Genomic DNA, 23,810 nt, shown 5'->3' with positions numbered 1-23,810 from the left:
TCTTGATCATGTTGTTACTTCTCCCGTTCTAGAAGCAGTCAGTCACAAGGCAAAAATACAGATTGAGGCCCTCAATCAAACTGAGGACAGAGAAATGTGCGTGCACCAGACAGGTCAAGTCTTCTTGCATGCATGGGTTTGAGATGTAAGTTACACTCTAAAAATTGCTGGTTTGTAGGCATTGGGTCAATAGTTGGGTTGTTTTCTGTAAAAACAACAAGGTTGGGTTGTTGGTGCTGGGTTATTAAGGTTCTGCTAAATGACGTAAATGTCATGTAAATGGTTACGGCAGTGTCAATTTTAGTATGTAAACCTTGGTGGGGCAAACTTAACCAATTTTTTTAGATGCATGCCAGCAAAGCCACGACACAACACTAAACAATACAAACCCCTAAGCTCTACACTCAACAGGGTATTAAAAAATTCACTGATGACATGACTGTAACTCTAGTGGCTGGTAATCTCGATTCCAGCCTGTGGGTATCTGTGAATTTGCCCACATTCAAAAAGGAACATAAAGTGTACTGGGTTCAGAAGTAAACAAACACATGACACAGATTGAGCTGCCAACACAACGGAAAGAAGCTAACCTTGTTGATCAACTTGACTCTTTTTTCATGCATTTAATGAACACCTCTTTGCATTGAAGTGATTTTAACACAACACAATACCAGATCACTTAACATAAGAAACAACTCACCACAATAAAACCTGACCCAGACGCAGCAAGAGTCTGACCAAGCACAGGAGGACTACAAGCCTAAACACTGTACTCTGGACTACTCACAGTTTCCATTGAACACAGTCAATATCACTTTATTGTAATATTTACAAATTGTATGATTGACACATTTCCTGAATTTTGGGATTCCTTGCTATTACTCCCAAGAGTTCCAGCTATTTGTTTTGTTGTTCAGCGATATCTGTCCCTCATCAAAAAACTAGGCCAGCTCCCGCTCAGGAGCAATCTGAGCTATGAAGGGGGAGAGGAAAAGTTGGCCCACCACACTGTGGATATCACGTGAAGCCTCCAGAAATATCCTAGACGGCTGGAGCAGAAGCCCAGGCTCAAAGCCCTCCACTGTCAGAGGAGCGGAGACGTCTTAGTGGGGGAAAGTGAGACTAACCAGAGAAGAAAAACACTTTTAAAACTGTTTTTGCCTTTGGAGAACGGTAAGAGCTTGGGTGAAAGGTAAGACAAATATTGGACTATGTTGTTCTTCCCTGTATTATACTTATGCTAAAAAAATATATATTCTACTGAGCCGTTTACTTTATTTTCATATTCTTATTTTTTATTATTACTTATTGCATTGACGAGAAGGAACCTGCAACCTGTAAAGGCTCCTGAGTGGTGCAGTGGTCTAAGGCATTCCATCTCAGTGCTTGAGGTGTCCCTACAAACACCCTGGTTCGAATTCAGGCGGTATCACAACTGACCGTGATTAGGAGTCCCATAGGGCGGCACACAGCGTCGTCTGGGTTTGGCCGGTGTAGGCCGTCATTGTAAATAAGAATTTGCATGACATTCTCATTAGGGATGTGCCGACATGGCAATATTCATAAATTGACAGTTCATACTCGTGAGCGGAAAATACTTGTGAGCGTTTTTTTTATGACTAAGTAGATGTTGGGAAAATAACTCCCTGCACATTTTCACTGCAAAAAAGCTGCAGATTAGGAGCAGCACGTGGAGGGGTGTGTGTGTGTGTGTGTGTGTGTGTGTGTGTGTGTGTGTGTGTGTGTGTGTGTGTGTGTGTGTGTGTGTGTGTGTGTGTGTGTGTGTGTGTGTGTGTGTGTGTGTGTGTGTGTGTGTGTGTGTGTCCTCAACTTGCAGCAGGCAGACAAGTTTGCTGTTACTCAGTCAGAATACACATCAGCGTTTAATATTTTTTCCCTAACCTTTCCGTGCTTGCTAGATAGTATGCACATTGATAGCTTGACAGCAAGTCCTCGACATGTGATTTATCATAGTAGCAATCTAAATGATCAGACCTGAAACATGCGAGGAAAACTGATCAAGTGAAATTATGAAGCGAGTGGACAGGAGAAATACAGTTTAAATCTATCCAATCAACGCAGCAGGATTAACGTACAGCCTGCCCTTCTCTTTACAAACAGCCAGTTGAGTTATTTAGACCACGTAGAACCTCGCACGTGACTGACTGACGTTAGAAAGACGCGCACCCACCTTTTTTTCTATAACGGATAATTACAAAAAATACTTGATCATAATCATTCCCAGAAAATGCCCAGTATCTGACTACTCAGCCCATCCCTAATTATTGACAAGCCACTTGCACGTACTTTGGTCTTGCAGTTATATTCACCTACATATTTATTTAGACAGTGAAGATAAAACGTTAAACTTGGCTCTATACTCCAGCATTTTGGATTTGAGATAAAATGTTTCAAATGTTGCGACAGTAGGGAATTAAACATTTTATTTGAGGGGATTTTAAAACACTATCTTTTTTACCATTTAGAAATTAAAGCACCCCCATTTGAAAGTGTCATAAGTATTTGGACAAATTCACTTATTGTAAATTAAAATTAGTCAAAAGTGTAGTAATTGGTCCCATATTCCTAGCATGCAAAGTGTCACGGATACGATGGTACTGCTGCTCATTCCATTCACCAGCTCCAGAGGTCTACGTGTCACTGAACTGGATACATTACCACCAACCCCGGACTGTCTTGTCTTGTTACGCACACCTGGTCCCCATTTCTCTTGATTAGTATGTGTATATACAGTTGAAGTCATACATTTACATACACCTTAGCCAAATACATTTAAACTCAGTTTTTCACAATTCCTGACATTTAATCCCAGTAAAAATTCCCTGTATTAGGTCAGTTAGGATCACTACTTTAATTTAAGAATGTGAAATGTCAGAATAATAGTAGAGAGTGATTTATCTCAGCTTTTATTTATTTCATCACATCCCAGTGGGTCAGAAGTTTACATACACTCAATTAGTATTTGGTAGCATTGCCTTTAAATTGTTTAACTTGGGTTAAACGTTTCGGGTAGCCTTCCACAAGCTGCCCACAATAAGTTGGGTGAACAGAGCTGGTGTAACTGAGTCAGGTTTGTATCCCTCCTTGCTCCACACACTTTTTCAGTTCTGCCCACAAATTTTCTATGGGATTGAGGTCAGGGCTTTGTGATGGCCAATCCAATACCTTGACTTTGTTGTCCTTAAGCCATTTTGCCACAACTTTGGAAGTATGCTTGGGGTCATTGTCCATTTGGAAGACCCATTTGCGACCAAGCTTTAACTCCCTAACTGATGTCTTGAGATGTTTTATCAATATATCCACATAATTTTCCTCCCTCATGATGCCATATATTTTGATAAGTGCACCAGTCCCTCCTGCAGCAAAGCACCCCCACAACATGATGTTGCCACCCCCGTGCTTCACGGTTGGGATGGTGTTCTTCGGCTTGCAAACTTCCCCTTTTTCCACCAAACATAATGATGGTCATTATGACCAAACAGTTCCATTTTTGTTTCATCAGACCAGAGGACATTTCTCCAAAAAGTACGATCTTTGTCCCCATGTGCAGTTGCACACCGTAGTCTGGCTTTTTTATGCCGGTTTTGGAGCAATGGCTTCTTCCTTGCTGAGCGGCCTTTCAGGTTATGTTGATATATAGGACTTGTTTTACTGTGGATATAGATTATTTTTTACCTGTTTCCTCCAGCATCTTCACAAGGTCCTTTGCTGTTGTTTTGGGATTGATTTGCACTTTTCGCACCAAAGTACGTTCATCCCAAGGAGACAGAACGCGTTTGATTCCTGAGCGGTATGACGGCTGCGTGGTCCCACGGTGTTTATACTTGCGTACTATTGTTTGTACAGATGAACATGGTACCTTCAGGCATTTGGAAATTGCTCCCAAGGATGAACCAGACTTGTGGAGGTCTACAGTTTTTTTTTTGTCTGATTTCTTTTGATTTTCCCATGATGTCAAGCAAAGAGGCACTGAGTTTGAAGGTAGGCCTTGAAATACATCCACAGGTACACCTCCAATTGACTCAAATGATGTCAATTAGCCTAACAGAAGCTTCTAAAGCCATGACATGATTTTCTGGCATTTTCCAAGCTGTTGAAAGGCACAGTCAACTTAGTGTATGTAAACTTCTGACCCACTGGAATTGTGATAGAACGAATTATAAGTTAAATAATCTGTCTGTAAACAATTGTTGGAAAAATTACTTGTGTCATGCATAAAGTAGATGTCCTAACCGACTTGCCAAAACTATAGTTTGTTAACATAGAAATTTGTGGAGTGGTTGGAAAAAAGTTTTAATGACTCCAACCTAAGTGTATGTAAACTTCTGACTTCAACTGTATGTACCCTCTGTTCCCCATTGTCCTTGTTGGTTATTGTTACAATGTCCGTTGGTCTTGTGAGCACCTGTGCTGTTGTATCGGCTTCCATGCTACGTGTTGTTGTGCACTTGTTTTACGGTTCTCGTCCCATGTATTATTTAGAAGTTTACACCTCACTCTTTGTTTGGGTGGAGAAAATAAAAAACCCTATTACGTATTACTGGCTTGTCTCCTATCATTATACCACGTGACACAAAGACTGCATCAAACTTGTGGATGCATTTGCAGTTTGTTTGGTTGTGTTTGGATTATGTTGTGCCCTATAGAAAGGAATGGTAAATAATGTATTGAGTCACTTTTATTGTAAATAAGAATAGAATATATTTCAGAACACTTCTACATTAATGTGAATCCTACCATGACAACGGATAATCAGTAATAAATTGTGAATAATTATGAGTGAGTCAAAAGCTTGATGTAATCATTGCGTGCTAGGAATATAGGACCAAATGCTAATCTTTTGACTAAATTGAATACACTTAATGTCACACCCTGATCTCTTTCACCTGTCTTTGTGATTGTCTCCACCCCCCTCCAGGTGTCACCCATCTTCCCCTTCATCCCCTGTGTATTTATACCTGTGTTCTCTGTTTGTCTGTTGCCAGTTTGTATTGTTTGTTCAAGTCAACCAGCGTTTTTTTTTGTCTCAGCTCCTGCTTTTTCCAGTCTCTCTTTACTCGCTCTCCTGGTTTTGACCCTTGCCTGTCCTGACGCTGAGCCCGGCTGCCTGACCACTCTGCCTGCCCCTGACCCTGAGCCTGCCTGCCGCCTGGTACTGTTGCCCCACCTCTGGTTTACTGACTCCTGCCTGCCTAGACCTGTCTATTGCCTGCCCCTTTTGGAATATTAAACTATTGTTAATTCGACGTGGTCTGCATCTGGGTCTTACCTTCATACCTGATAGTACGAACTGGCCATGACTGACCCAGCAAACCCGGACCAGGTGCACAACGCCATCTCCTCCCAAGGAGCCTCCATAGGTAGGCATGAGCAATTGCTTCGTGGGCTGATGGAGGGGGTCCAAACGTTGGCTGAGCGCCATTACCAGGACATGCTGATAGAGCAATTCTGCGTGTCATCTGGGCCTGCCACGGTGGTAACGGCACCACCCCTCAGCAACTCGGCAGTTAGCAGCGCCACCCCACCACCTTCCCAGGAGCCCTGGTTACCTCCTCCGGAACGTTTTAATGGAGAGCCGAGCACCTATCGGGCTTCATCCCTCCTCCTTCCACCTCGGATCGCTCCAAAATAGCCTACCTCATCACGCTGATGTGCTCTCACCTGGGCTACCGCCGTATTGGAACAGCAGCAGAACGGGCCATGTGCGCGAGCCTGGAGGGATTCGTGGGAAAGGTGAGGAAGGTCTTTGATGCCCTGTTCTCCGGGAGAGAAGCTGCCTGGAAGCTAATCCAGCTCCGGCAGGACGCCCGCACTGTGGCCGACTATGCGGTGGACTTCCGTACGTTGGCAGCGGAGAGTGCGTGGAACCAGAAGCACTGTTCAACATGTTCCTGCACGGCGTCTCGGAGGTGGTTAATGATGAGCTTGCGGCTCGGGTTGGTTGTATCCCCCATATATATATATATATATATATATATATATATATATATATATATATATATATATATATATATATATATATATATGGCCAGCTCTAGGAAGAGCCTTGGTGGTTCCAAACTTCTTCCATTTAAGAATGATAGAGACCACTGTGTTCTTGGGGACATTCAAGGCTGCCAGAAATGTTTTGGTATTCTTCCCCAGAAACCTTTGTTTTTAATTATCTGGCCACTGTCTACAAATGCTCAGTTTTTTGCATTTGTGGCATGTAACCAATGCAAGTCAATATCCCTGATAATCCCATTTTTGCACGTCATGTCCAAATCATCTACACAATCAGAACCAATATGTATTTTTGTTATTTGGGTTAACTATTCCTTTAATCATGGTCTCTAGATGGACGATATTGTGGCACCCGCTAGGACCAGTCTTGGCCACCCCTGGTGTGGGTGCCAAGGAATGGGTCTCAAGATCCAACATGGTGGACATAATGCATAAAACATCATATGTAACTGTTATATTGTATGCTCTCTTTTCTTTCCAGATCCATCATGGCAGTTGAAAGCAAGTCCATGCCTGGCTCCACTATCGGCCCCACTCTGGGGTTTGATGACTACTCTCTCTACAGCAACCTGTCAGATGATGAGCTGATGCAGCTGGCTATCGAACGCAGCCTTAGTGATCCCCACAATGCCACTTCACTGGGTGAAGCCAGCAAGACCTCCACAGCTCTAGGCAGAAGAACAGTCCAGTTCAGGGCAAATCCACCCACAACTACACCGAACCCATCAAATCCACCTAGGGAGGACCCAAGCCATAGGCCGCCTACTGCCAACCCACCTGACGCGTATGTGCCAGCTGAAAAGACCCTTCATTGTTTTTCATCATCCACTTTGGGTTTTGGGCCCCCCCTTTATATGAAGTTGTAGGCTACAGATAGTTACATGTAATTCAAATGTATTAGAATAATATGTGTATTTATTTTTAACCTGTTGGTGACCCCTTCCCGTTCTCATCCCGTTAACGGGATTGATTTTGACAACAGCCAGTGGAAAATCAGAGCGCCAAATTTGAAACAGCTAAAATCTCATAATTCCATTTTCTTAAACAATCAACTATTTTACACCATTTTAAAGATAAACTTCTCGTTAATCTAACGACATTGTCTGATTTCAAAAAGGCTTTACGGCGAAAGCATAAAATTAGATTATGTTAGGACATAAACTTCTCAAGAAACACCACACAGCCATTTTCCAAGCAACTAGATGCATCACAAAAAGCCAAAAAAACAGCAAAATGAAGCACTAACCTTTGACGATCTTCTTTAGATGACACTCCTAGGACATTATGTTACACAATACATGTATGTTTTGCTCGATAAAGTTCATATTTATATCCAAAAACAGCATTTTACATTGGCGCGTGATGTTGAGAAATGTTTTCCCTCCAAACCTTCCAGTGAATCAGCACAATGAGCACACACAGTACGTAAATTCTCATCGTAAACATTGATCAATATAGAAGTGTTATGCACAGAATTATAGATACACTTCTCCTAAATGTAATCGCTTTGTCAGATTTCAAAAATGGTTCACGGCGAAACCACAATTTGCAATAATCTGAGTACAGCCCAGATGACACTAACAAATAGCAAACAGAAACCCGAGTCAATATAACTAAGAAATTACATTATAAATATTCACTTACCTTTGATTATCTTCATCAGAAGGCACTCCCAGGAATCCCAGCTCCACAATAAATGTTCGAAAAAGTTCATATGTATTTCCAAATAATCAATTTTCTTCGCGCGTTAGGTTCACTATCCAAATCCACTACGCGTGTGCTTACTTAGTCCAGACGAAAAGTCAAAAAAGTTATACTACAGTTTGTAGAAACATGTCAAACGATGTATAGAATCAATCTTTAGGTTGTTTTTATCATATACCTTGAAAAAAATTCCAACCGGACCTATCCGTTCTCTTTAGGAGTGAATATGAACTCAGCTCGCTCCCAAGTCATTGCGCGTGACTTGAGCCCATGCCTTATAATGGGACACCAGTTTACCACAGCTGATATTCCCTTCAAATTCACCATAGAATCTTCAAACACCGTTCTAAAGACTGCTGACATCTAGTGGAAGCTTTAGGAAGTGCAAAATGAAACCTAAGTCACTGTATACAGTCAAGGCAATCACTTGAAAGGACTACAAGCACCAGACTTCCCACTTCCTGCTTGACTTTTTCTCAGGTTTTTGCCTGCCATATGAGTTCTGTTATACTCACAGACACCATTCAAACAGTTTTAGAAACTTCAGAGTGTTTTCTATCCAAATCGACTAATAATATGCATATTCTAGTTTCTGGGACAGAGTAGTAACCTGTTTAAATTGGGTACGTTTTTCATCCGGCCGTGAAAATACTGCCCCCTAGCCCTTAACCTTTATTTTATCAAGTCAGTTAAGAACAAATTCTTATTTACAATGATGGCCTACCGGGGAACAGTGGGTTAACTGCCTTGTTGAGGGGCAGAATGACAGATTTCTACCTTGTCAGCTCAGGGATTCGATCCAGCAACCTTTTGGTTTCTGGCCCAATGCTCTGACCACTAGGCTACCTGCCGCCCCGTAGCACTATAACTGTCCTTATTACGTACCTTATCTGTAGTTACAGTGTAGAAAAGAAAAGCTTTCTCTGATTTATTATATGGATCTCGTCAGTAATGTGTGTTTATGTATCACTACACAGACATCTCCTTCAAAGCAAATGTAGTATATGTTTCCAGAGTTATACAACCTTTGATGGGGTTTGGCCATTTGATTTCATATGTAGGCTGCAGACTTCATACAGTGGGGCAAAAAAGTATTTAGTCAGCCACCAATTGTGCAAGTTCTCCCACTTAAAAAGACGAGAGGCCTGTAATTTTCATCATATGTACACTTCAACTATGACAGACAAAAGGAGAAAAAAATTCCAGAAAATCACATTGTAGGATTTCTTATGAATTTATTTGCAAATTATGGTGGAAAATAAGTATTTGGTCAATAACAAAAGTTTATCTCAATACTTTGTTATATACCCTTTGTTGGCAATGACACAGGTCAAAAGTTTTCTGAAAGTCTTCAAGGTTTTCACACACTGTTGCTGGTATTTTGGCCCATTCCTCCATGCAGATCTCCTCTAGAGCAGTGATGTTTTGGGGCTGTCGCTGGGCAACACGGACTTTCAACTCCCTCCAAAGATTTTCTATGGGGTTGAGATCTGGAGACTGGTTAGGCCACTCCAGGACCTTGAAATGCTTCTTACGAAGCCACTCCTTCGTTGCCCGGGCGGTGTGTTTGGGATCATTGTCATGCTGAAAGACCCAGCCACTTTTCATCTTCAATGCCCTTGCTGATGGAAGGAGGTTTTCACTCAAAATCTCATGATACATGGCCCCATTCATTCTTTCCTTTACACGGATCAGTCGTCTTGGTCCCTTTGCAGAAAAACAGCCCCAAAGCATGATGTTTCCACCCCCATGCTTCACAGTAGGTATGGTGTTCTTTGGATGCAACTCAGCATTCTTTGTCCTCCAAACACGACGAGTTGAGTTTTTACCAAAAAGTTATATTTTGGTTTCATCTGACCATATGACATTCTCCCAATCCTCTTCTGGATCATCCAAATGCTCTCTAGCAAACTTCAGACGGGCCTGGACATGTACTGGCTTAAGCAGGGGGACACGTCTGCCACTGCAGGATTTGAGTCCCTGGCGGCGTAGTGTGTTACTGATGGTAGGCTTTGTTACTTTGGTCCCAGCTCTCTGCAGGTCATTCACTAGGTCCCCCCGTGTGCTTCTGGGATTTTTGCTCACCGTTCTTGTGATCATTTTGACCCCACGGGGTGAGATCTTGCGTGGAGCCCCAGATCGAGGGAGATTAACAGTGGTCTTATATGTCTTCCATTTCCTAATAATTGCTCCCACAGTTGATTTCTTCAAACCAAGCTGCTTACCTATTGCAGATTCAGTCTTCCCAGCCTGGTGCAGGTCTACAATTTTGTTTCTGGTGTCCTTTGACAGCTCTTTGGTCTTGGCCATAGTGGAGTTTGGAGTGTGACTGTTTGAGGTTGTGGACAGGTGTCTTTTATACTGATAACAAGTTCAAACAGATGCCATTAATACAGGTAACGAGTGGAGGACAGAGGAGCCTCTTAAAGAAGAAGTTACAGGTCTGTGAGAGCCAGAAATCTTGCTTGTTTGTAGGTGACCAAATACTTATTTTCCACCATAATTTGCAAATAAATTCATTAAAAATCCTACAATGTGATTTTCTGGTTTTTGTTTCTCATTTTGTCTGTCATAGTTGACGTGTACCTATGATGAAAATTACAGGCCTCTCATCTTTTTAAGTGGGAGAACTTGCACAATTGGTGGCTGACTAAATACTTTTTTGCCCCACTGTAAGTATGCATGAGTGACGGTTTCCTCAAATAAATGACTTGACTTGTGCAGTGTTTGCTTAATGATGTAGGATCTTAATTTGATCACTCTTTTTTGGTGAGAATTCCTGCCCTGAAGGAATTGCAAATGAGCTTTGTGATTTACATAAATTCACTCAAAATCCACACTAACACAGTTATATTAACAATACTGCACTTTTCATGTCACCTAATTTTGGCCAGCTAATAGCCTAACCACAATCAACAACATTGTGGATTAAACATTGAAATCCTCTTGCTGCAGGATTATTTTGCTGCAACAATACCAGTCAAATTAAGATCCTTCATCTGTAGCTAACTTGACTAATAGTGACTCGATAGTTTTTCACAAAAACTTGGTGGTGCCAGGGTTTTAAAAAAGATACCTTTTTAGTGCCCTGCAACTTTGCATGTTGGATATCAACTAGGCACATGCATTAAGCCTACCACTTAGAAATGCTTTTGGAGGAACACTTGAGCAGTGGATTGTGATAGTGGACAATTACTTTAGATGGCTGTACTGTATTCATTGATACAGAGCTTTCCATAGTACGCATGTTAGCAATGAAAGTTGATTAAGGATTCAAATATTTCACTTTGAAGAAACACAATATAGAATTAGATTAAGGTCCCACCATATTACTTTCATTTACTTTATGTACCGTAAATTCCGGACTATAAGCCGCAACTTTTTTCCCAGGCTTTTAACCTCGCGGCTTAAACAATGACGCGGCTAATATATGGATTTTTCCTGCTTTCAATTATTTTTTTTTTAAACATTCTGTGACGTGCTCAGTTTTTTGGCGGCATGAAGCTTTCATTAGACCAATGAAATTGCCGAACGGGTTAAGGTCAAACAACTTTTTTGTTTACTGTTTAGATTAAATTGAGCACTCTCAAACTTCCCATCATTCTGATTAGGGTAGTCATTTTGTCACCCTCATCATGGCAAAGACACGGAGAAATGCATATGATGCCGCTTTCAAGTTGAAGGCGATTGATCTGGCTGTTGGAAAAGGAAATAGAGCTGCTGCACGGGAGCTTGGTCTTAATGAGTCGATGATAAGACGTTGGAAACAGCAGCGTGAGTGCAAAAAGACAACTAAAGCTTACTGCTCATTTTTAATTTTTTGTTACAAGCCGTGTTTCGTTAAAGCCTATTTATTTTTGTTACAAGCCGTGCTTCGTTAAAGCCTGTGTAAAGTTCATTTGTTTCAATGTACCGGTAGGCACCTGCGGCTTATAGACATGTGCGGCTTATTTATGTTCAAAATAAAAACAATTTTTAAATCAGTGGGTGCGGCTTATATTCAGGTGCGCTTAATAGTCCGGAAATTACGGTATACATTTGCATAAAATGTGACTGTCAACTAATTATATTTCACCGTTCCTGTAGCAGGAGAAGGACATGTGAAGAAAGAAGGAAATGCGGAGACATTGTGGTGACTCATTTTGTAACTGGCAATGGAAAGCGCATGCTGGCATATCACAGAGGCGATGGCTCCATTCAGTACGTGCCAGACACAGAAAAGTAAGTGTGTCCTTTCACAGAGGGTATTTAGCAACACATATTGCATTCACACCAAGACATGAACACTTTAGGATATGTAATAATGTTTCTATAATATGTGATGACATTTGTTGTACTTTGTACATCATTTTTCCATGTTAAAGGATACAAACCTGTTGGGATACCTGCTGGGATTTCCACCACTTTTCAACCTCATATGCATTATCTCCGGCAACATACCAAAGTGTACATACAGTATGTGAAAACGATGCATATCTTTTACACTACAGAACAAAGAAAAGAAGAAACATCCTACAAATTGCAATTTGATAACTTTAAAAGTGAACAACAATGCACAACAGCGGTTTTCAAAACCTGCAACGTTTGTAGCCTGGGGTGGACATTTTCCTGCTCACCACGTGACCGCGATTCTCATAGTCTTTGAAAACCACTATATTTAAAAATGTTTTTACTTTGGATGACATCATCAAATTGCACTTTTTTTATCGTAGATTTTTAATCACAGTGCCATTTTCACATATATAGACAATGGTATGGTGTTGGAAATAATAAATGAGGTTGAAAAGTGGTGAAATTCACAACTTCAGTAACCAATGTCTTTCCAACACCATAAACCCTAACTAAGGATGTGTGTATTTCATTTTAATCCACTTTCCATAACTCAAAGATGGCAAATCAATAAAACATTCACTAATTGAGTTTGATAATGTTCTGAATTGTCCCTTTAAAGGACTGCGAGATTCTGGCAATTAAGCCGTTTCTCTACTTAGCCAGAGTCATATGAACTTGTGGATACCGTTTTATGTCTCTATGTGCATTATGAAGGATGCTAGAGGTAGTTTTGCGAGCCATTGCTAACTAGCATTAGCGCAATGACTGGAAGTCTACAAGTACAGTAGCATATGTTAGCTCTTCTATAGTTTATGTGGACTAGGGAAAAAGGCAAGTGGATGATGATGGGTATGTTTGCCTATTAGGGAACAGGACCCTATTGTGAAAGCCATCCTGAATGGTGATGTGACTACGGTCCGAGCTATGGCTAGAAGCAGCGGGAATAACATAGTGCGGCCTGACAAGTATGGATGGATCCCGCTGCACGAGGCTGCATATCATGGCCAAGACCAGTGTGTCAGAGTTCTTCTTGGGGGTAAATGCAATTTAAAACCCCATAGATGTACTGTACATGTATAGTGACTGATTCCTTGTACATTTAGTACAGTCATTCTTTGGATCATTGGTTGTTGTCCTTTTTTGTAAGACTGGTACCTTTATATTTTACAGTCCCATTTAAGCTGGTATTTACTGGGAAAGTGTGTAGTGGTAACAATTGACATGTTCTAGTCTCATGTCAAAGAATTTAACAATTGATTACAATAGCAGTCCACACCAAATGGTACACCCATTTTACTAAGTAATTACCAAGTATTTTACCATTTTACAAAGTAAATGCCAGCTAAATAGCAGACTGTAAAATACAGTGTAAAATAAAGTATATCCTAGTGTTCTTCTTTCCACTTTTCAAGCTCAACCTGGTGTGATTAACAAGTGCGACCTGAAAGGCCGGACCGCTCTCATCTTGGCGGTGGAAAGGGAAAAGGTGGCCTGTGTAGAGGCACTTCTGGAGATGGGGGCTGACCCAGACCTTGCCAACAAGGAGAGAGAGAGCCCCCTCTACAAAGGTAAAACATTTGCCTTTAAGACCTACTAAGACCTACAGTATCTGCCAACCCCTTTGTTATTATCCTTTTACTTTAAGCGTAGTAAGTCATAGGCTACTGATAGTAATATAACTTGTTGAGTAGCAAGATCAGAACACCGTGAGAAAATTTAGCTGAAAAACTTGCCCTTCATGTATTCAACATGAAGGGGGGCGCACTAGTGAACAAGGGCACACTTCAGGAGAAAGGAGAGGTTATTGGGAGACAGGGATGGCTTGATATAAGAAATACAGCTACACCCAAAATCTGCCATTACAGATTGCCTCTCCCAGTATCCTCTCAAGCTGTCTTGAGAACCCCAAGAAATTCTTCCATATAACTACTGTCTGTCAATGTTTTACATATTCTGCAGCTTGTGAAATGGACAATGCCGAGATTGTGGCCATCCTTCTGAATCACAGTGCTATGGTGAACAAATACTCCACCCAGGGCTGGACAGCTCTCCTAGAGGCTGTGAGCCGCAACAACGTTGAGATCTGTGAGATGTTAGTCCGGAACGGGGCTAAGCTCAGCCCAACCAACATGTACGGTATCACACCCCTGTCTACTGCAGCCCAGAATGGACATGTGGAAACACTTCGATTTCTTATTAAACACGGTATGGGTATGACTTTCCCCTGGAAAAGAGGATGAATTCTGTAGGCCAAATGGCTTTACACCGAATTAAGACTGTCCCCAGACCACATACAGCTTTTGTGAAGCTCTAACCATGGATTTTTTGTTGACTTTTCTAACTGTACATTGTTCTGAATATGTTCTAGGTGCTGATGTCAATAGCGAGGCAAGTGATGGGTCCACAGCTCTGTATGAGGCGGCTAAGAATGGCCATGAGGACATTGTGGAGATTCTTCTTTCTCAGAAAGCTGACGCCAACAAAGTGGGCAAGAAAGGACTTCTGCCACTACATATCGCTGCCCAACAAGGAAATGATGGGTAGGTGCAATTAGCTTAAATTGCCTTGAAACATGGGGAGATTACAAATATCCCTGCACAGCACCCTTAACACTAGAACCACTGGGCTTCTTAACCTTCAAATACTCGCTAAAGAATGCACTGTTGGTCATCCTCTTTAGCCTACGTATCAGATTCATCTACTGTGTCGTTATTAGTATTGGAGGTGTGACAACCTGGCTATACTTGTATTTGTAATCGCATCTGTAAATTGACAGTTGATACTCATGATCAGAAAAAGCTTAAGTGTTTTATTATGCCTAAGTAACTGTGTGCTTCATTCTATAGTTAGAAGACTCCTGATATCTCCAGGAGTGTTAAAATCTGTTAGGTCACGGATCCCTCTAGCGAGATCAAATTCGACAACATCCGGTGAAATCGGAGCACGCCAAATTCAAAATACAAAATCGTAATATTAAATATTCATGAAAATACAAGTGTCATACATGATTGTTTAGCTTAGAATCTTGGTAATTGAACCGCGTTGTCCGATTTACAATAGGCTTTACAGCGAAAGCATAGCATTCGATTATCTGAGGACAGCGCCCCACAACAACATATGTTTTCAAACCAGCCCAGGCGTCACAAAATCATAAATCGCGGTAAAATAAATCACTTACCTTTGAAGATCTTCCTCTGCTTGCAATCCCAAAGGTCCCAGCTACACAATGAATGGCCGTTTTGTCCGATAAACTCCTTCATTATATCCCAAAAAGTCAGTTTAGTAGGCGTCATTGAGTTCAGTAATCCACCCGTTCAACATGCACACAAAGAAGTCCCAAAAGTTACCGGTAAAGTTTGTCCAAACAAGTCAAACGATGTTTCTTATTAATCCTCAGTTAGTCTAATATATAAATAAATGATAATATTTCATACAGAGTCTAGATGTTCAATAGGAAAAGAAAATAACAAAGAGCGCGCCCTTGTTCCCGCGCGCAAAGAGACTACTTTTGCCTTAGTGCTCCCCTTGGATAAACTACTATTCATTGTTTAAAAAAAAAAACAAGCCTGAAACCATGTATAACCTGTCTAGGCTAGGGGGCAGTATTTTCACGGCCGGATGAAAAATGTACCCAATTTAAACAGGTTACTACTCTGGCCCAGAAACTAGAATATGCATATTATTAGTAGATTTGGATAGAAAACACTCTGAAGTTTCTAAAACTGTTTGAATGGTGTCTGTGAGTATAACAGAACTCATATGGCAGGCAAAAACCCGAGGAAAGATTCAAGCAGGAAGTGGAAAGTCTGAGAATTGTAGTTCTTCTTTTGATTCTCTATCGAAGCTACAGTGTCTGTGGGGTGAAGTTGCACTTCCTAAGGCTTCCATTGGCTGTCTAAAGCCTTCAGAAAGTGGTTTGAGCATTCTCCTGTCACTGGGCAGAGTATAGGAGCTCAGTTACTGAGTGGTCTGCCTGGCAACAAAGGGATTGGATATGCGCGGTCACGCGAGCACACCGTTCCTTCTTTTTCTTCTTGAATGAATATGCTATTGTCCGGTTGGAATATTATCGCAATTTTACGTTAAAAATACCATAAAGATTGATTTTAAACAGCGTTAGACATGCTTCTAAGTACGGTAATTGAACATTTTGACTTTTCGTCTCTTGTTCCGCGCTCGCGCATTATGCTTTTGGATAAGTGATCTGTACTCATGAACAAAACGGAGGTATTTGTACATAAATATGGATTATTCGGAACAAAAACAACATTTCTTGTGGATGTAGCAGTCCTGGGAGTGCATTCTGATGAAGATCAGCAAAGGTAAGAGGATATTTCTAATAATAATTCTGAGTTTAGGTTGTGCCGAATTTGGCGGGTGTCTGAATAGCTCACCGTGATGGCTGAGAATATTGAAAAATGAATATTGAAAAATGTGCTTTCTCCGTAAAGCTATTTTAAAATCTGACACAGCGGTTGCATCCAGGAGTAGTCCATCTATAATTCTTTAAATAATTGATATATTTTGTCAACGTTTATGATGAGTATTTTTGTAAATTGATGTGCACATTCACCGGCCGTTTTGGTGGGAATGCATTTTCTGAACATCATGCGCCAATGTAAAATGCTGTTTTTGGATATAAATATGAACTTAATCGAACAAAACATACATGTATTGTGTAACATAATGTCCTAGGAGTGTCATCTGATGAAGATCGTCAAAGGTTAGTGCTTCATTTAGCTGTGTTTTGGGTTTTATTGACACATGTCCTTGCTTGGAAAATGGCTGTGTGATTATTTTTGTCTATATACTCTCCTAACATAATCTAATGTTTTGCTTTCGCTGTAAAGCCTTTTTGAAATCGGACAATGTGGTTACATCAAGGAGAAGTGTATTTTTAAAATGGTGTAAAATAGTTGTTGTTTTTGAATTTGCCGCCCTGATATTTCACTGGCTGTGTCCCGCCCATAGAAGATAAAGACTGTTGACATCTATTGGAAGCCATAGGAACTGCAATCTGGGAGGCAGAAGTCAGTTTTCAATAGCTTCACATTTGAAGTGGCTGGGAGCTAAGCTGGACCTCGGCAAGACGGAGCTGCTCTTCCTCCCGGGGAAGGACTGCCCGTTCCATGATCTCGCCATCACGGTTGACAACTCCATTGTGTCCTCCTCCCAGAGTGCTAAGAGCCTTGGTGTGACCCTGGACAACACCCTGTCGTTCTCCGCTAACATCAAGGCGGTGACCCAATCCTGTAGGTTCATTCTCTACAACATTCGCAGAGTACAACCCTGCCTCACACAGGAAGCGGCGCAGGTCCTAATCCAGGCACTTGTCATCTCCCGTCTGGATTACTGCAACTCGCTGTTGGCGGGGCTCCCTGCCTGTGCCATTAAACCCCTACAACTCATCCAGAACGCCGCAGCCCGTCTGGTGTTCAACCTTCCCAAGTTCTCTCACGTCACCCCGCTCCTCCGCACACTCCACTGGCTTCCAATTGAAGCTCGCATCTGCTACAAGGCCATGGTGCTTGCCTACGGAGCTGTGAGGGGAACGGCACCTCCGTACCTTCAGGCTCTGATCAGTCCCTACACCCAAAGAAGGGCACTGCGTTCATCCACCTCTGGCCTGCTCGCCTCCCTACCTCTGCGGAAGCACAGTTCCCGCTCAGCCCAGTCAAAACTGTTCGCTGCTCTGGCACCCCAATGGTGGAACAAGCTCCCTCACGACGCCAGGACAGCGGAGTCAATCACCACCTTCCGGAGACACCTGAAACCCCACCTCTTTAAGGAATACCTGGGATAGGATTAAGTAATCCTTCCAACCCCCCCGTACCCTCCCCCCCCCAAAATATTTAGATGTATTATTGTAAAGTGGTTGTTCCACTGGATATCATAAGGTGAATGCACCAATTTGTAAGTCGCTCTGGATAAGAGCGTCTGCTAAATGACGTAAATGTAAATGTAAGCTAAAAAAAGCGGGGGTTTCACCTCTCCTAGGCAATCAGCATTTAGTACAGGGAGGTGTGCTCTCCACCTCTGCTAGGCAATTAGCAGTTAGTGTTAGTTTTTCAGTCTCCCCTGGTTTCTCAGTGGCAGCTATAAGCGGTGGTCGTGTCAGTGGCGGTTTTGTTGCAAAACAAAGACCGTTCTGACAAGTTATTCGAGGAAGGCTCCACACCACTCTCACTTGAGTATCTTACCTATTTATTTACAGATTGTCATTTTTTTCCTTTTGTAGCTTTGTCAACTATTTGTTTTCTATACCTGTTCGCACCTCTTCCTGTAGGATTTACAGACGCTCCTCACCCGTTGGCTGCAACCCTTCTAATTTAGTGTACCCTGAGTGCACAACCCATGTGGAATTGTACTGGGTCTCTGGCAGCGTTTGGAACTGCCATTCTGCGATCAAGAACGGCGAGTTCATCTTAGTCTATGCTGCCCTTCAGTCCCTCGACTTTTGACCCTGATGGAGACATGGATCACCCCAGAGAACACTGCTACTCCAGCTTATCTTTCTTCATCTATGTTTTCTCTCATAGTCCGAGAGCATCTGGTCGTCATGGTGGTGGCACAGGTCTACTCATTTCTCCTAACTGGAGATTTTCTTTTCTCCCTCTCTCACCTGTCCATCTCCTCATTTGAATTCCATGCTGTCCCTGTCTCTTGTCCACTCAAACTTAAGATTGTCATCTTTCGCCCACCTGGTGCCCTTGGAGAGTTCCTCAATGAGCTTGACGCCTTGATAAGCTAATTTCCTTTAGATGGCTCACTGGTCTGCGTACTTGGTGACTTCAACCTCCTGACGTCTGCCTTCAGTTCAATCGTTTCCAACTCTCTCTTACCCCTCCTTGCCTCATTTGACCTCACCCTTTTCCAATCCCCTCCAACAAGGCAGGCAATACGTTTCACCTCATCTTTACCAGAAGCTGCTTGCCTACTAATCTCACTGCAACCCCCCTCCAGGTCTCTGATCAATACTTTGTTTCCTTTTGTCTCCCTTTCCTCCACTCCTAACCACTACCCAGATGGTTATGTGCTGTCGCAATCTTCTCTGTCTCTCCCACTACTCTCTCCTCTTCTATCCTATCATTTCTCCCTTCTGCTAAATCCTTCTCTCTCCTGATTCTGCCTCTTCGACCATTCTCTCTCCTTTTTCCGCATCCTATGACTCGCACTGTCCCCTTTCCTCCCGGCCGGTCCGGCCCTCCCTTCCTGCTCCGTGGTTGAGTGACTCATTGTGAGCTTACAGAACAGGGCTGCGGGCAGCTGAGCATAAATGGAGGTAAACTTCACTTCAATAGGACCTATAATCCTTTCCCTCCCTCTTTTCTACCTTCTCTTCCTCTGTATCTGCTGCTAAAGACACTTTCTAACACTAAATGTCAAGCTTCTGCCTCTAACCCTAGGAAACTCTTTTCCTCTGTCCTTAATCCTCCACCTCTCCCTCCTCCTTCCTCCCAGACCATCTCTGGAGACCTTTTCCCATTCCTTACTTCCCTCATCAACTCATCCCTGACACTGGATGCGTCCCCTCTAACTTCAAAATGGCCCGAGTTACTCCCCTCCTCAAGGAAACCAACACTCGACTCATCTGACGTCAAACTATAGACCTGTATCCCCCTCTTTATTTTCTTTCCAAAACACTTGAGCATGCAGTCTCTGAACTTTCTCATTATCTCTCAGAACAATCTTCTTGACCCTAACCAGTCAGGCTTCAAGACGGGTCACTCAACCGAGACTGCTCTTCTCTGTCACCAGAGGCTTTCCACAATACCAAAGCTGAATCCCTCTCCTCTGTTATCATCATCCTAGATCTATCTGCTGCTGTTGACACCATGAGCCATCAGATCCTCCTCTCCACCCTCATGGCAGAGAGGATGGAGACGAGGATCTGATGGTTCACCTGGTAGACGGTGCTCATGGGGCTCTCATGAAGTGTTTGATTAGATTTTTGATTTCAGTGATTTGAGGGACAATAGCATGCTGAGTACCAAGCAGTTAGCAAGTTTGGTAGGCTACTAATGACCATCAGCAGCATCCAAGCTTGGGGAAGCCTAATTACTGTGACTAAACGCTCACATGGAATTTGACTGCCTTCATGACTCGTGACCGCCGGTGTGGTGGTAATATGGTTACCACAACAGCCCTACCCAAGCTATAGGCTTCTTTAGGGCTGAACCTGCCGTGTTTGTACAATTTGTATAATGTTAAATATTAGCCACCATCAGTAATACTCACATACATTTATTTAAGCATTATTCCATTTCGTTAACCTTCCTTCCTCTGTCACGCCCTTATAAATTCTCCCTGAGGGATGCTAGCATTAGTAGATCATATTAGGCTAACGTTGTGCAACAATTTGGGACATGTTCACGGCAACTGGACCATTGTCATACAGTTCCATGATTCGTGAGAATTAAGGTGGATTTATAGGATTATTGTACACTCTATTGTACACTTTTTTTTCCCACCTTCCAATATTGTATGGATTGAACTTGAATATGACAACTTTCAGGAGGAATCAAAGCACTGACTTTGTACTCTTCAATATGCACTGAGTGTACAAAACATTAGGCACACCTGCTCTTTCCTTGACATAAACTGACCCGGTGAATCCAGGTGAAAACTATGATCCCTTATTGATGTCACCTGTTAACCACTTCAATTAGTGTAGCTGAAGGTGAGACAGGTTAAAGAAGGATTTTTAAGCCTTGATACAATTGAGACATGGATTTTTTTTTGTCATACATACTTCCTAACCCAAAAAATAAATAAATAAATATACAAAATCCTAAATGATATACAAGATCACAATATTTTTAAATCTACCAGTTGGTGCTGAAGCGGAGACAAATATGCATAGATGGCTTTCATTAATTTCACTATATTCTGACCGCGTTCTCTCAACATATTCTATTGAGTCTGTGGTATACCATATTTAGAAGAATGGCTTAAGTTAAATGTACTGAAAACCCCAATGAATGAAAACTGAGGGTTTTCAATGGTTTAATTAAATGTATTCAGAGCGAGCAAGGTAACCACACCTGCAGAGTGCATTACGCAACTTAATACCAAATACTGAGAAGTGCATAGGAAAGGCATGCATCAGAAAGATATAATTTCCTAAGTCAGGATCGGGCCCTATGTCTCTTCTTAGTCATACTGTACATGTACTCCCAAAATCTCCTTGACTTCTTTAACAATTTAATGCATTCCAACTGTACAGTTGAGGTGCTGTCATTGACTGTTGAAATGTGAGCTATGAGGAGCCCGTCATTGCAAGAAGGCTGTTTTCTCAGAAGTAGAGTCTCCTTTATTACAAATGTAAAAGCATAACTCTGCCAAAAATTGGTCTGATTACAACAAGCGATGCATAATTTTGTGGACAAATTCTGAGTTTTTGCTCCCACAAAGGATACATTCATGGCAACCGCTCATGTCATGGCCGTCTTTGTTATCATGGCCAATAATAATACCATTATTGTACTTTCCCCCACCTTTTTTCTATCCTGTACTCTACCCTACCCCCTAGTCTCCTTTTCTGAATCTACTGACTTTCCTTTCACTTGCACCTTTCTCCGCACCACAAAAGAAAAGTTAAAGGGACTCTCAGCCTATGAAAATGCTGCTGTAATCATTCAGTTTGTAGAGCACATGATACGAAATGCTAGTCACGCATAAACATTTAGTCCGACATGTGACAAATATTCTAGACACACTAAAACCAAGCTGTGAAGAAATGTTATTGTTCCACCTAGAATATGTGTCCAGCCTTTGTGGTGGGCTTTACTTGTGGAGACTTTGACCCCTAATTCAGGTTGGAGGATTCCCGCAATCAGAGGGTAATATCTAGGGAGGGAATTCTCCATCTTGGAATATTCAGATTTCTGAAAGACGTGGGAACTTTGGGAAAGTTTTAGGGGGAAATTGCAAGCCTAGCCCTTAATCCTCAACTCTGTGCACCCCCTAATTTCCCCTGTGTGATTTTCTATTTCAGTATCGTGTCGTTGCTGATGAAAGTCACCAGCAAGTCCAGAGTGAAACGCAGTGGCGTCAGTCCCCTCCACCTGGCCGCCGAGTACAACTGGGACGAAGTCCTGGAGGTCCTGATCAAGGCCGGCTACGACGTCAATGCCATGCTGTCGGAGGAACGCTCCAGGATGTATGAGGACCGGCGTAGAACAGCGCTCTACTTTGCCGTCGCCAATGGCAACGTGGACACGACCACCATGCTTCTAGAAGCCGGTGCAAACCCAAACCTGGACACTTTCAACCCGCTACTTGTGGCCATGAGGCAAGGGAGTATCGAATTGGTCACTTTGCTGGTGGAGCACATGGCCAACGTCAATGCCTACGTCCCCACTCACCCCACCTCATTCCCGGCCACCGTCATGTTCAGTATGAAGTATCTGTCCATGCTGAAGTATCTGATGGACAATGGCTGCGATGCCCTCTCCTGTTTTAGTTGCACTTACAGCAGTGGTCCACACCCACCCCTTCAGGAGACCTATGAGAGAGATGACTTGCGCTACAATACCGATACGCGGAGAAATACCGGGGAACCTGTTCAGGTAAATAGAATACAAGTGAAATGTTTAGTATGTGCGTCTGTAATATTTTCACATACAGTAGGGTACATTTCTTTAGGGATCCCTTGATAAAGATGAGAATAGAAGACTGTATAAAATAAATAATACATACCGAGCTCTCTTGTATGCTAAAAAATATATATATTAATTCTATACTAATGCAATTGCTCAGAGAAATACATTTTGTATAACAAGCAATGAAAAAAAACTCAAAAGGATAGCGGTCAAAATGATTGGATCCCCTGTTTTCAAGACCCCAGCACCCTCCCCTTGCAAACACTGAGCCTTTTTCTCAAATGTTTTATGAGATTGGAGAACACATAGAGAGGGGTCTTGGACCATTCCTCCATACAGAAACTTTTCAGATCCCTGATATCCTTCATCTGCGCTTATGGATTGTCCTCTTCCATCCAAACCATAGGGGTTCCAGTCCAGAGAGTGAGATGGCCATTGCAAAATGTTTATTTGCAAAAAATGTTTATTTATGGATTTGTATGTGTGCTTGGGGTTATTGTATTGCTGGAATGTCCACTTCTGGCTTCCAATTTCAGCCTCCTCGCAGAGGCAACCAGGTTTTTGGCAAAATAACCCACATACTGCAAAATTGCTTAGGAGCTAGAAGCAGAGCTACCATGTCTGTCTGCTCCATCTTACTTTCTATACAGAAACCGAGTGCTCCTTTTTCTTTATTTTCCTGTTGAAGTGTCCTTTGGTAAGGAATGTTTTTTGGGATTTACTATGTAACAATGTTTACCTACACTGTAATCACCAATGTAACTGTCATGATGTTATGTTAGCACATAGGTATTTGGGACACTTCTTACACTTCTTGTAAAGTGGGGACTATTGCTTTTTGTGTTTCCATAATTAGTTTTGTGAGATAATCTCTACTCCGGCAATAAGCCGCTGGGCAGGACCCATCATAGACGTACTCCTGGATTACGTTGGCCAGGTGAAACTCTGCTCCAGACTTACTGAACACCTAGATAGCTTCAAGAACTGGGAAGTCATCAAGGAGAAAGCAAGTGAGTGTCCCCGGCTTCCAAACAGAAGCACATGCAGACTGTAGATACACACCTACACAATTACACATATTACACAACAGAAGGTAGCATTAGTGTAGCAGTACAGTATGCGTGGTTGATAACTAGGGTTCAATAC

The 23,810-nt window shown here is 42.2% G+C and overlaps 1 protein-coding gene across 4 annotated transcripts in view; it reads left to right on the top strand.

Moving 5' to 3' along the window:
- The first annotated feature begins 1,054 nt into the window (after nucleotides 1–1,054).
- LOC115195227 (ankyrin repeat and SOCS box protein 2) overlaps nucleotides 1,055–23,810 on the top strand; it is a 28,121-nt gene continuing 5,365 nt past the window's right edge. The window contains exons 1-9 of one of the 4 annotated variants that reach the window (XM_029755015.1): nucleotides 1,055–1,173; nucleotides 6,506–6,808; nucleotides 11,815–11,949; nucleotides 12,927–13,096; nucleotides 13,473–13,628; nucleotides 14,020–14,265; nucleotides 14,429–14,600; nucleotides 22,058–22,631; nucleotides 23,521–23,674. In XM_029755015.1, the coding sequence (XP_029610875.1) occupies nucleotides 6,513–6,808; nucleotides 11,815–11,949; nucleotides 12,927–13,096; nucleotides 13,473–13,628; nucleotides 14,020–14,265; nucleotides 14,429–14,600; nucleotides 22,058–22,631; nucleotides 23,521–23,674 (1,903 nt within the window). In that variant the 5' untranslated portion in view covers nucleotides 1,055–1,173; nucleotides 6,506–6,512. Of the gene's footprint in view, nucleotides 1,193–5,150; nucleotides 5,174–6,505; nucleotides 6,809–11,814; nucleotides 11,950–12,926; nucleotides 13,097–13,472; nucleotides 13,629–14,019; nucleotides 14,266–14,428; nucleotides 14,601–22,057; nucleotides 22,632–23,520; nucleotides 23,675–23,810 lie in introns of those variants that run through there. The other 3 variants (XM_029755028.1, XM_029755010.1, XM_029755022.1) reach the window with 3 other exon arrangements.

The sequence above is a fragment of the Salmo trutta genome, chromosome 1 (assembly GCF_901001165.1).
Source record: "Salmo trutta chromosome 1, fSalTru1.1, whole genome shotgun sequence".
NCBI classification, from domain to species: Eukaryota; Metazoa; Chordata; class Actinopteri; order Salmoniformes; family Salmonidae; genus Salmo; species Salmo trutta.
Note: the sequence above shows the minus strand (reverse complement) of the source record. Positions and strands in the feature narration are given on the sequence as shown.